At 35.7% G+C, this 13,435-nt stretch overlaps 1 protein-coding gene across 19 annotated transcripts in view; it reads left to right on the forward strand.

Annotated features, from left to right (window-relative positions):
* Positions 1 to 13,435, forward strand: part of MYT1L (myelin transcription factor 1 like) — a 312,706-nt gene that overhangs the window by 175,575 nt on the left and 123,696 nt on the right. For all 19 annotated transcript variants that reach the window (XM_074895697.1, XM_074895698.1, XM_074895694.1 and 16 more), the window contains 3 exons: positions 4,954 to 5,008; positions 5,191 to 5,224; positions 5,524 to 5,586. In XM_074895697.1, the coding sequence (XP_074751798.1) occupies positions 4,954 to 5,008; positions 5,191 to 5,224; positions 5,524 to 5,586 (152 nt within the window). The remainder of the gene's footprint in view (positions 1 to 4,953; positions 5,009 to 5,190; positions 5,225 to 5,523; positions 5,587 to 13,435) is intronic.

A 13,435-nucleotide genomic window follows, 5' to 3' on the forward strand; every position in this document is an offset into this window, starting at 1 on the left:
ATAGTTTATCACTCCATTAATTTCTGTTTTATCTGCATATTTCAGTAGCATATAATCTTCCAGAGTAGTGGTGAAGATACTGACTACTGTAGGGCTAAAACTTATACCTGTGGGATTATATTAGAAAGACTCTTCTTAAGTATATGTTTTTTAACTTTTGCAATTATTTTTGTAAATAATTTTTATACAAAAAATTTTTCTGGAGAAATATTTGTTAACCACTATGCTGATTTTATGAAGTGCCTATTTTATTGTCTGAATGTGTGGTAAGGGAAAGCAAAACGTTTAAAAGGTATCTAAGTATATGATATCTTAACATAGCTACCTTTATCGACAAATTTTAAAGTATTGATTACAGATTTTCTATGAGAAAATGTTGACTGGTGCTGGTAATGTCACTGTCTTGTATCCCCATCAGCTTTTGTATGAGGTTACTAAGGGTCAATGTCAGGAAGATTAACTTAGGGAGCCACGCCATCCTCTCAGCATTTAGTAAAGATTATTTTAAAGTTACAATTTTTTCAGATTTTTTTTTTTCAGTTCTCCAGCATTTTCTGAGTCTTCCAGGATTGTTACATATCAACAGTAATGTCTTGGAGAACTATCAGGTTATATTAATTTTAGGGGGTAATCTTGTCTGGGACTTTGATTTTAAAATAACAAATAGCTGCTTTTTTACTTTTTAAAAATTTTCTTGTTGGTTATTAATACAAGCTATTAATTATCTCCAAATACTACGAAAAATTCTTTCAAATGTATTTAAATAATTTCTTATTATTACCATTTTCCCATTCAGTATTTTTTTAATTGATATTTTTAGTTCTCCTTATTGATAGTTTATGTTTACTAGTAAACTGCTCTACATGTGTACATATGCATATAAATTATTTTTTAATCCTCATGAGCTACAAGTTGGTTTATTAAGCTTTGGATTGTTGAGAAGGTCTTATCTTTCTCTTTTTTATTAGTGAATCCTTCTTATGTGATTATGCACCTTTTTTTTTTTTTTTAATATTTAATGAAGTATTTTTGAACTGCTCCTAATCATAGTCATTTTATGTTAAAAGATTTTCTTCTACTCAGTTCGGCTCATGATTATTTCCAGCTTTCATATACTGACACTTTTAAAGAACCTTTTGTTTGTGTCTATTAGTTACTGGGATCAGGTTCTGTACATTATGACATCACAAGTCTTAATTGCCTTCATGCAGATGACCACACAGGGCTTTTTTTCGTTTTTAACCAAAAAAGTGAGGTTCAGTATAGAATTTCCTTCAGCTGGTTAAATAATTTCTTACATGAGAAATATCAGAGTAATTTTTAGAAACTTCAAGGATACTCCTGTGGTTATAGCATTCTCTACTACCCCATAAGAAACCTTCACTGCAACACAGAATTTTTTCCTTTCTATTTTTTCCAAAGCTAAAGAACCTACTCAACCTGTTTGGTGTCCTGTTTGGTTGTCTTCAACCTACCTTCCAATATAACAGACCTTCTCTTGTACCCCATCTTGTGATGTATTAGTTAGAGAACTGATAAGACTAATGCTCATAATGGTGATACAGAGTTGCTAGGTTTACCTTGCTCTGCCCATTCTCCCTAAGTAAAGCATTTCCAATAATTTGATTATTTTAAAGTATGATATACCAGGTTTAATTTCTACCAAGACCTTTTTTTTTTTTTTACTCTCAGAAGAATTTAGACCTTTCAGTTTTCATGTCTAGAGCTTCTCTATGTAGCCAGTTAAGAACTTCTTCTCTTCCTGCTCCTGATGCCTTGATCTTTGCTTTCATACATAAACTTCTAGGTTTCTCCAGTTAGATGCCAGACTGAAATGCTAGCCAGCCTGTCCTTGATGTCCACAAGTTCTCTGGAACGGTGACTCAGTATTCTGCAGAGCTGTAATGTAAAGGTCATGAATAAAGTAGAACGACTGAGGTGAACTCTCTGTGAGTCACTAAGGTCCACATTTCCTTTTTCTGCTTGTGAAAATGGTGAGGAAGACCTTGTTTGTGTGAGGTTAGTGGCCACAGGAGCAGAATTCTGTTCCTGGCCATAGAAATGCCAGGGGTGCATCTGGGGATGGCTCTGGTGGTCTGTCAGGTGACAGAACTGATGCATGTCTCATGTAGAATTTCAGGAAATTGCTTGCTCCCAGCATCCAACATTGAATACATGGAAAGATGAAGGCTGAAAGTTTGACATGACAAAGTCTTGAATATCTGTGACGAAGCATATAAAACCAAAGCATGATTCCATTGGCTAAGCATAGGCACCTACCATCATTTGATGTATCCAAGACACACATTGGCACATATGACAGGGCATCTAGGCCACAGATAAAGGCAGGTAGATATTTGCCATTCTGGAGAAACAGCAGGCTATGTAGGATACACAATAAAATTTAAAGTAACACTAAATGCCTGCAGCTTTTACAATCTTTTTTCACTTCTTTGACCTGCTTCTGGATCTGGATTGTGTGGATCCTATAGGGGCTTTTCCAGCTTAGTGATTTCTTGACTGTCAGTGTAGTTAAAAATGTACCCACAGCATTCCTGAAGTGCTTACTTTGGTTTAGAAAGACAGGCAAGTCTGTTTTGTAAGTTTGCCTCTTCTAAATTTGCACAGACTATCATAACAACTGGGGCAGCATTTCCAGGTTAAGATCATAATAGCTCTTACAGCAGATTCTCAGTGGTGACAAATGATGCTAGATAATGTTTTTGAAGCTTTTTAAACAACATACTAGTCTGAAGAGCAAGTAACTCCACTTCGGGTCTCCTGTCAAGTTCTTACACATTGCAAGAGTTACAGAATAATACAATGTACTGTTTCCTTATTAATAAAATTCAAGCAGTATCATCATCTAGTGGGTAATTTTTATATTCCAGAGATGCTGTTTGTACTTTGATATTGCAACTTGAAAAGCTTCAAATGCGTATCAAACCTTAAGAGCTGAGAAGCCAGTCAGCATGTGCACCTAAGGTGTAAGGTAGACACTGTGGATGAGTTAAAGGTTCAGTTTAGGTGTCTGTAGTAGATGTCTACAGGCATGACAAGTGTCTCATGCTATAGTCAATGAAGAGCTAGACAGTATGGTAAAGGTACTTAGAGACTGATTCTGTCCAGCCTGAAGTAACACCTAGTAGATGATCAGAGGAGTTGTTCCTCAAGCTCTGATGGCTATGTTAACTAGGGGTAAGTTCAGTTGCCTAAGCATAGGCAGCTGGTGCCATTTCTGATGCCAAAGGATATCTGAAATATCTACACAGGGTTGGCAGTTGTAACGGGACTTAAGTGTACTCTTCTGTACCTTTCTGGACTGACAATTGAAGGCTTGATGGGATACCTCATGGTATCTCAGATAGCACCATTGGTTGACAGTGATAGAAGCTTATGCTCCTAGTATATATGCACAAAGCTTTATGTAGGTATCTTAACTTAAAAATGAAATCCACTCAAAGTGATGCAAAGGTCTCGATCAGAAGACTGCACTGAAGCCCCCTAGTAGAGGCTGGTGCTGTATTAGCTTTTGTAATAACTGTTTATTTTAGAAGATCATTCCTTTAGTGTGGAATACATCACACTACCAGGAACCACATAATGACTACCAAGAAGCAGAACTACATGAGTAGCACAGAGCCTTGTGAGAGTGGCCTTTCTTTCCACCAAATCCCTGCAGCCACAAATCTTGTTGTGCTGATTCTTTCCTCCTGATACAATGTGTTGAGGGAGTTCTGTAAAAGCACGCCTTGATTTCTTCCTTGTTCATTACTTCCCACATCATTTGTGTTAAGGTACTGACCAAAGAATGGTAGGTGATTAAAGGGTTAACTGCAAGTCGCTTGGACATGTTTCCATGTTTTTGCATAAGAAATGTGACATTCTTATCAGATATCAATCCAAGGGTATTGCTATAAGCCAGTGATTGATTTTTTTTCTGGGGGAACTAGAGCCTCATGGTCGATTTCTATGCTTCCTGACCTTTACAATACCATCTCTGTGTATGAACCACTGCAGATCCATCTTGCCATCCCAGTCTTCCACATTCAAAGGAGCTGATGGTACTGATACTGCATATAATTTCCCCGACACAGTGTCTCTGCATAGTTTAGTGCAATCTGCTTGTGTTGTACAAATTCGTAAACTCTAGGTAGCCTATGCAGTCTACCTTTGAAACTCTTATGACAATAATACATGGAAGATCAGAAGAAACCATGTGGCCCTATGGTAACTACTACAGATCAGTGTTTATGATACTTTCCAAGGTCTAATCTACAGCCCTGTCCCTGTCTGGTAAATATTTAAGGTTGCTGTATATTTATTACTGCATAGAAAGCTACATTGAATAGGCATGCTGTTTATAAAATGAAGGTGAAGATTTAGCCATATGTAGCAAGTGAACACATTCCTGAAACTTGAAAAACACTTCTGAGCAATGAAACACGTTGGTAAATGTCATAATGCCATATTAAATAAAATGAAATCTTTGAAGTTCTAATGAGACTCTTTATCTCCTTTTCAGTCATTATTCCTCCCTCTCTTTCCGACTGCAAAGTGTTTGGTTAGAAAGCTACCTATGGTGTGCAACCCCTTGACTTTAATTTTAAATTGTATAGAAATCTGTTGAATCCTTGTTTCAAAATATATGGAAGTAATCAGGATTTTATATCAGAAATATCCCTTCAGAAAGAGGAACCAGCACCCAGTTGCACACAGTTTGCTATGAAAACAGGGTGTGCGAACAGATTGATTAAAGCAGAAATTACCACATTTTCTGTTTTTTATAAGCAGGAAGATCCTAAAAATCCCCTGTAAGGTGGACTTTTCCTTACAGGATAAAATGGAATTAAAATAGTGTCAATAAATTGTGTGAGAGACTGTATCAGTCTGTGCATTGATAGTCTGTGCATGCAGGATAAGAACATTGACTGCCTGCTAATCTATTCCCAGATGGAGGTGGATGCAGACGAGAAGCGCCATCGCACACGCTCCAAAGGTGTTCGAGGTACGTCTCTTGCTTCAGTAAATCACTCAAGGCCCCTGCTCAGGGTGACCTTCATCCTCCAGAATCTCTTTGCACGATTCATTCTGACCCTTGCTTTTACACAACCTTTCTGGTAATTTTCTGTGGAAGAGGGGTACTTGTAATAGATGATAAATTTTTATATATTTTCCATCTCTCTGCAGTTCCCGTGGAACCAGCCATACAAGAGCTGTTCAGGTTAGTGCTCTGAGTGTAAAATGTATCCCCATTAGCAATTTAGAAAATTCATGCCTTTTAATGGGTATAATGCACTTTCAAGTTCATTGGTGGTTTGCTCATGCCCTGCTGCACTGATGAAATTAATTCCCTCGAGACTCGCTAATAAAAAGCATCCCCTCTTTTTTTTTAACTTCAGTTATTTGATTTCTCTTTCTGTCTTTGTTGCCCTCCATCTCTGTAATACCTACTGCCTGCTTTTAGTGTAATCTTTCTGCAGCACACCAGCACCTATATAATTAATTCTCTCTCTTTTGCAGCTGTCCCACGCCTGGCTGTGATGGCAGTGGTCATGTTAGTGGCAAATATGCAAGGCACAGAAGGTAGTATCTGTAATTTTTCATAATTTAGTGAAGAGATTTGGTAAACAAGTTATCTGGCATGACCTTGATAAACCAAACAATGATAAAAATTAGCAATTAGAGATTCTAGAAGCCATTCAGCTTCACATTTTTTTTCTTTCTGAATGTCACACAAAATCTAACATTTTTGCTGAGGAAACTTGTTCTCATTGTCAATCTTCTCTCGATTTTTGCATACAGTTCTCTTGCTGGTGTGTTGCAAATTAAAATTTGGCCCTACTGACATGTTGGTGCCAGTGTGACTTCTGTTATTTAATGTATTTTCTGTATGAATGAAAATGAGTTTCTGAACATTTTAAATTTGATGATCAGGTTAAATTCAAAGGTCAAAGCCTAAGACAAATCAGTGATAATAAGACTTCACTGTTCAAAAGTTATGTTATAAATACCTTTACTTCAGTTTCTAAAACTTATGTGGAGTCATCTTCTTTAAAAAAACGGTTTTAGCTATTTATTGGTAATTCTGTATCAAGGTAGCATATGTTACACATGTTAATGTGTTTCAAATTAATTTAGAGCTCAATTTTTACATTTTTGTGTCTTCAGTGTCAATATTCAATAGTGTTGTACACCTGTATAAACAGCATTCCTTTCCTGAAACATTTGTTCATGAATTGCTTGTGCAATATTTTGAAAATTTAACAGCTCTGGAATATATGAATTTTTCTCATGTGCTGTGCATTTCATTTCATGACATATTTCATACAGCAGCCTGTTGTAAGAGCTAAAATGGCTGATGTTTTGGCCATCTCTCTTCTGAATAGAGGGAGGTGTTCAAACCAGTGTTAAGTTCTCCTGAAACTGTTAAGACTTTTTTCATTCTTGACTTTTTCATGCTTTAAAGCACTTGTGGTGTTTATAAGAACACATTTTTTCAAACCAAATCTGATAACTGCTTTGTAATGAGGACATATGGTTTTTGTGAATTAAATTGAAATTATGTGTTTGTGGTTAAGGCATTTATTTGAAACAGGAAAAGATACCAAACAGTGACATGCCAGTCCACTGGGTGCCATATTCAGTCCACTCATGTGCCTTTTTTCTTAGCAGTGAATGAAGCTTAAGGACAAGTCCAGAAAATACTTTCAAAATTAGAACAAGAAAAGTGATATACTTGATACTACACTTTTTTCAAATTGTATTTAAACTATATAAAACATAAAATAATAATATTCAAATTTATTTTCCTTATTTTTTGGGGGGGCATAAAAGCAAAAAACGTTTTTGTGGTTATTTTAAGGATTTGTTTAGATTGGAACACTGATTTAGAAAAAGTAACCAGAATAATTCTTCTTAAATTCTGAAATAATTCTTCTTAAATTCACTTGTGACTCCTCATTTCAAACCATCATTTTCTTTTGTCCATTTTCTTCATGTAAATACAAGCTTCATCAGTAATTAATGAATGGCACCAAATCCTTTTCCCTCAGAAATTTCACGAGCAGTCAACAGTTAAATGACATGATTATAATGTCCTTTCTAGTTACAAGATTGTAACTACATGCATTTCTTTACACTTCATGGGATTTGCGCGCAATTTCAATAGCAGGTCTTGAAACATACTGAAAGAAACTCTAGCTTACAAAAAATCCGACTTCTGAATTGCTCTAACTTTGATCTATGTGTCTGTATTTGTGTAAAATCACCCTTTGGGGGGAGGAGAAAGATTACATGCCGTTTTGAGACGTTAATTCCATATTTTGCTTTCTTGACATGATTCTGGTATGTCAGTACACGAACAGACTGAATCTCAGAGCTGTTAATTAAATGAAATTTTGGGCAGATGCGCAAAGAATAAAAATTGGAAATACATCAAAAATTCTTTTTTTTTTTTTTTTCCTACTGGCTAAAGAATTTGTGGGGTTTTTATGTTTTCTTGTCACCCTGATTGCCAATGCACTAATCAAAATATATTTAACCAATATATGTCTTATCTAGTGTAAAAACACAAAGTTCTTTGTTGAGGTTTGCAACATACATATCTATTTTCTAAAAGAGCAGTAATTTTTTTTTTTTTTATCTAGTCCAATCAACACCTAGTAAATGTAACTTTTTGAAAGAATCTGAAGGAATTTTTCTTTTTCCTGTTTTGCTATTTGGGTGGGAAAGACCCTCAGACATTTCTTCCAAGGAAATCAGAGTGTCTTAAAAATTTGATGTGTTCAGGGAATTGCATATCTCAGCTGATGCCTAACTCACTTCTGTTTAGAGCTACAGAGCATTTTAATGAGGTTAAGACCTTTCCATTCACAATACCAGACGGGCTCATTATTAGGAATGAAATTTATTTTCTTCCACTAGATGTAGTCAGAGCTCTCTAGAATTCTGTTTCTTCTATGACATCTTGAAGTGTCTGGAATTTCAGGGTTTTTTTCATTGTAATTTAATCCTTGTAATACAGTGTGACAGTGAAAACCATGTTCAGATACTACATTAAACTTGAACTGAAATAAACAGATCTTTTCAAATTTTCAGACAGATTCAGGAGATGAAATGTTGTTCTGCTGATAAAATATTAGGTAGAAGTTAAAGGAGAGTTTTATCATATGTTTTGTACCCCAGTTGTATTCTTAATTATGTAAGACCTGCAATGTTAGAGTTAGCTAGGGAAACAAGCAGGCTGTAAATGTCATTGATGTTTCCTTCGAGGTGTATGAAAACACAAGACTGGTACTAATTAGGGTAACAGTAGTAACATCCTGTTGTGTCATTTCCAGGTTTTTTTTTCTTTGTGTCAAATCTTAGTTAGAAGTGCAACCTTGCATGGCTTAGTTAGTGCTTTGCTCTCAGCTCTTAAGTTTGGTGCTTAATTTTAGCTGTTAGTTGGGCATGCTAATAGACAGCTAAGATAGACAGGCTTCTCTGCAGGGCCCTTTAGGGCAAGATTCTAGGGTCTCTAAAATCAGTGAGAGCACCTTTTTCAGCAGCTGTATAGAAAGTTCAGAAAGATTAGCATCCCAGTTTGGGCACTGAGTGTAAGTGCCCAAATAGAGCTGGGATGCCTATGTTCTTCAGAGCAGAGTCCTGTCTTTTTTTTTTTTTTTTTTTGTTCTATTTTACTAATACCTAGAAACCTGAAGCTCTCAGGGAGCCTCTAGTACTGTCTATGGTGCACAGCATGCGGCAGTGCCTAGATATTAGAGTTTACACAGATAGGCCTTCAGTACCTGTTTTTTATGTTTCCAGGCACCTGAGGCCAACTGAGCTACTCACACATCATGCAGTTAAAGAAATGCATGTGTCTTTGTCGTATCAGGTCCTAAAAAATTAAAAGAAAGCAAAGGTTGTGAAAGATCTGAAAACAAAAATAAAACCAAGAAATAAGGCATAGACATGTTCAGATAGTGGTGGAAACAAGAAAAGAATTCAAATCTTAGGACTGAAAACCTAAGCTTCTCCCTGGGCCATGCTTCTGGTACCTGTTTGTTTTATGCACTTGGTAGCTCTTCAGGTTCATTGTACATAGCAGCATAATAATGAACAGTGCTTTATATATTCAGAGCTGTGAATTAATTTTGGACAAGCTTGGTCCAGATCCTTGAATACTTACAGCTGTGAACAATCCATCTGCGTATATAGTAGTTACACAAACCACACGAGGAGAGTGTTCCCAGAAGTGTGTTTTCAGGATGTCTGTCAGCTAAGCATCCAGAGAAAAACATAGATTCAAGTCATCTTTCATTGCAATTAGTGGGAACATTGCCAGTTTCATTAATCAACTTTAAAGACAACAGGAATCACATTTTATGCTTACAAATATAAATGTAAAAGTGAGTCCAGGTTTTTTTTTTTTTTTTGGTCTTAAGTTCTGCAGGTGCAAATCCCATAGTTACTCTAGAATAACTGAGCGCAAACTGGCCTATGTTGTTTTACTGAATAAATGTTATTTACTGAGTAGACATGAATGACGGTTTTAGAAATACTACACCCTACTGTGTTGCTATGCATTTAGCATTTTTTAATAAAAAACATCATATACGAAATAGATGCCAATGGTTTGCCATGTAAATAGGTATGTAGACACATCATAAAAATCCTAACTAGATTCCATTAAAAAAATACCGATTACATGCTGTGGCCTATTTTAAAAGCTTCTTAACATCATAGTTTATTTTTTTTCTCAAGTAACAAAAGCAATTAGATTCTGTAATGCATTAATCACTTGCCAAATACCACATGCTACAGAGTGAAACACAAATTTTAACAAATAAGAGCCCTAAAAGAATTTTAAACTGGTAGAGTGACACTGTGTATATTAATATAGGAATCTTTTAATGCATATATCAGTGTACATTTTAAAACAGATAAAGACATTGTATAGAAATTAAAGCAAAACGCAATCTTAGTCTGAAAAAATATGCATCAAATTTCAGTGAAGGATTAATTGTTAAGGCCAAATGATAAACCCTTCAGATTTAAAATGGAAATACTGATAAAGCCCTCGTTATATCATGAATTTCAATTTGATTGCTGAAAATAAAAATTCAGATGAAATAAACCAACTTACTTTTAATCTACCAAGAATTTTACATGCCTTTTCTTCAGTTAATATTGCATTTGTAAGGGATTTTTTTTGCCTTAATCACTGATACAATGTCTTGTAAAAAGAAGCTAGTCTTAAAAATGAAAAGGGATCATAAAATAATGTTTGGATGTATAATGTATGAATTATCCCTAACCTTATAAAATATATTGCATTTCGATTTTCTACTAAATTTCTCGGTAACACCAGTTCTTTGTTGCTTTACTAGTCTGTCTCTGTTTCTATTACAGTATACAGATAGAATTGTTTTGACCATCTTTTAATTTTTAAGCATGAGAGTTGTCATTTCATACAACAGATTTGAATTTATAAATACTTTAGAGTTTAGCATTGCTGTTTTGATTAAGAAAAGCCCCACATACCCTCATATTGCCTTGGCATTATATACTGTAGTTTAGTCATCTATATTTTAGAACAGAGTGAGTGAAATAATTCAGGCTCCCAAACTTCAAAATTAAAAGACTCAAACGTCTTTCTCTTATTAGAAAATTATTGAATTTCTGTGGCTTGTTGTGCCATATTTCTTATTCAAATTTTTTCATTTCATATACCTTTTCACCCACCAGTTTGATTGCCATGGCTGCAGCCGTGGGTGAATAATTGCCTGTCTTCACAGGAGCATGTTCTGGAGCTAAAGTCGAGTGCTTGCTTCCTGATGTATGCCTCATTTGGATTCTGCCGACAGCCTAGGGGCTGTATTATTCATGCCTTGACAGATAGCACTCACTAAAAGCATTGGAACAGGGCCAGGTACTGGCAGAGAGATAGTGGAGCATTGCAACTTGCAACTGAGAGGAGCATCTATAATAGAAAAGAGAGAAATCCTCATACCTCCCTTTTACTGGTCTCACTTTGATGGAGAATTCATTTGCATCAAAATAAAATACCCTAAAAATAAATACATTTTTTCTAAACCACGCTTGAAAGTTTAACACAATTTTCCACATTTAATTGCAAAGCTGATTTTAATTAGTAAGGCCCTGCATGTGAAAAATGAAGATTCACTTGGGTGAGTGTAACACATTGCAGTGTCTGCTGAATGCTCTAATTAATGTATGGCTGCTGTACAACAGGGTGCACTGTGGGATATTTATGAAAAATTCTTTGCACGCAGCCAGTCTATCTGTATTTTAGTTCTTGAATCCACAAGAATAAATAACTTTTCCCCTTTTATTCTTTATGAGACATCATTGTGCATGCCATCACTTCATCCATAAACTTTATGGCATGCCTGTCCTTTTTACTATTTGTCAACGACATTATAAATCAGAAGCCAGGACATACATATTTTAACATTAATTTGATAGCAGAGCATGGCTGCACGCTGTGCAGAACCCGAGGTCCATTGATGCATTTGTGTTAAAGCCTAACCACAGAACACTGAGATCCTTCTTGTTTCTTGCTTTTACGATACTGTGAAAAATCCCATTGAATGCTGGAAGTATAGACAAATGTATATTTGTTTCTCTCTAAGCTGATAGTCAACCTTTATTATAGTGATAAATAATGATAAAATGGTTTACTGGATATTAACCTAAGGAAAAAATGTACTTTGACACTGCCTGTGCAATTTAATTCTATTTCATTTAATGGTATATTTGCTAAAGATTTTCGTAAGTTGCGGTAAATACAAAGAATAATTTTATAAATGTATTTTATATAATGTAATCCACCATTCAGGGTTTGTAAATGTTAATAAATGAAGCTTCACTGCTTTGTTAAATCCAGCTAAAGAGAAACAAGTATGTAAATAAATAAATAAAATAAATAAGTGAAAGAGTGTAGGGATTTTCAAACAGAACACTGCAAACAATAAATAAATGTGCTGACAGAGAATCCATAATGTATTAGAGGTCTATATTGGCTGCTGTCTGGATTCAGCAATATATCCTTTGTCTGATTGTTGATTAATGATTAGAAAGGTGCAAAGTTGAGTCTGAAACATCAACCAGATATACACCAGGAATTGGCATGCAGCTTTGCATGCTCATGGCTATTGTCTAGAGGTGACTACACGAAGTAACCACCGTTCAATTTGTCCTATCACCACCTGGGTTGGGTATAGCGGTTTAAGTGGCAGCAAGTTGCAGGATCTGCATGTGCCAGGGGTATTAGCCTAATAAAGGATGGGCAGAGAAATATGATCAGAGAGAGACAGGAGCATGGAGAGTGCTGACCCAACTGTGCAGCAACAGCAAACAGCAGATTTGGGATGTGCTTTCTGCAGTGGGTTCCCAGGCTTGTATATTGCTGAAATGATATGCTCATAGTCTTTCAAATGGCAGGTGCTGGGCATATTTCTCATGCAGCAGTTCACTTACAGCCACAGTGTTTTCTGTGGAAGGATCTGTCTAGAGATGTTGCCATCATCCACAAAATATGAAGACCATGAAGAAAGTATGGAAAATTAAAAAAAAAAAACAAAAAAACCCAAAAACCAAAACCCAACCCAAACCAAACCCCAGAACATCCAGTAATACTGGGGAGATAATTTCCCCAGCAAGATCCTGGAAGTAGCTATACACATTTTACTTTTGCCTATGGGAAATTTATTTGGTTGTCCTGGTAGCTTTGCTGAGAACCTTGTGTGCTCTTAGGAGAGGAATAAATCATTTCAGGTTGCATAACTTGTGCTTTTCGTAATGAAAAAGAGGATCTACAGAGTTGATCCGCACATGATGGGCAAGACTTTTCATCTCCCTATGTCTCTGTTTCCCCACTTGTAAACAGAAAGAGAATTTCAGGCATCTTAAGATGTAAAGAAAGAACCATATATGGGGGATTATTACAAACACAGGGCCCAAAGCTCTGTCTCTGATATTTATCTGGTATTTAAATAAAGATCTGTTAAATGACCACTGATGTCAGAGGAAGTCTAACCTTACATTTCAGTGCTGTTTGAATCAAAACATTTTTCTGGAGGATAGAGCAAAATTAACTAATTTGTAAAGATAAATCAATTTTACACTTAGAGTCAACTCTAGTTACCCTATTTCATAATTTGTGAATTATTTCTGCAACATTTCTATAAAAATATTGATTCCGAGGTTTAAAAGGCTGGCAGTATTTAAGAAATCTGTTTATTAATGTGTATTTTAGTGATAATGCCATCATGGTTATTAGCCTTACACTAAACCAGAAAAGCCATGAGCAACACTGTCATTTGGTTTAGGACACTAAGGAGCTGCCTGCATCCACCTACCAACAGTTATTCTGAGCAGCAGCATAGCTACTCTTTTTGCAGTTGAAAAATGGCCTGTGGATTGG

This window comes from Athene noctua, chromosome 1, assembly GCF_965140245.1.
Source record: "Athene noctua chromosome 1, bAthNoc1.hap1.1, whole genome shotgun sequence".
In the NCBI taxonomy this organism is placed as follows: domain Eukaryota; kingdom Metazoa; phylum Chordata; class Aves; order Strigiformes; family Strigidae; genus Athene; species Athene noctua.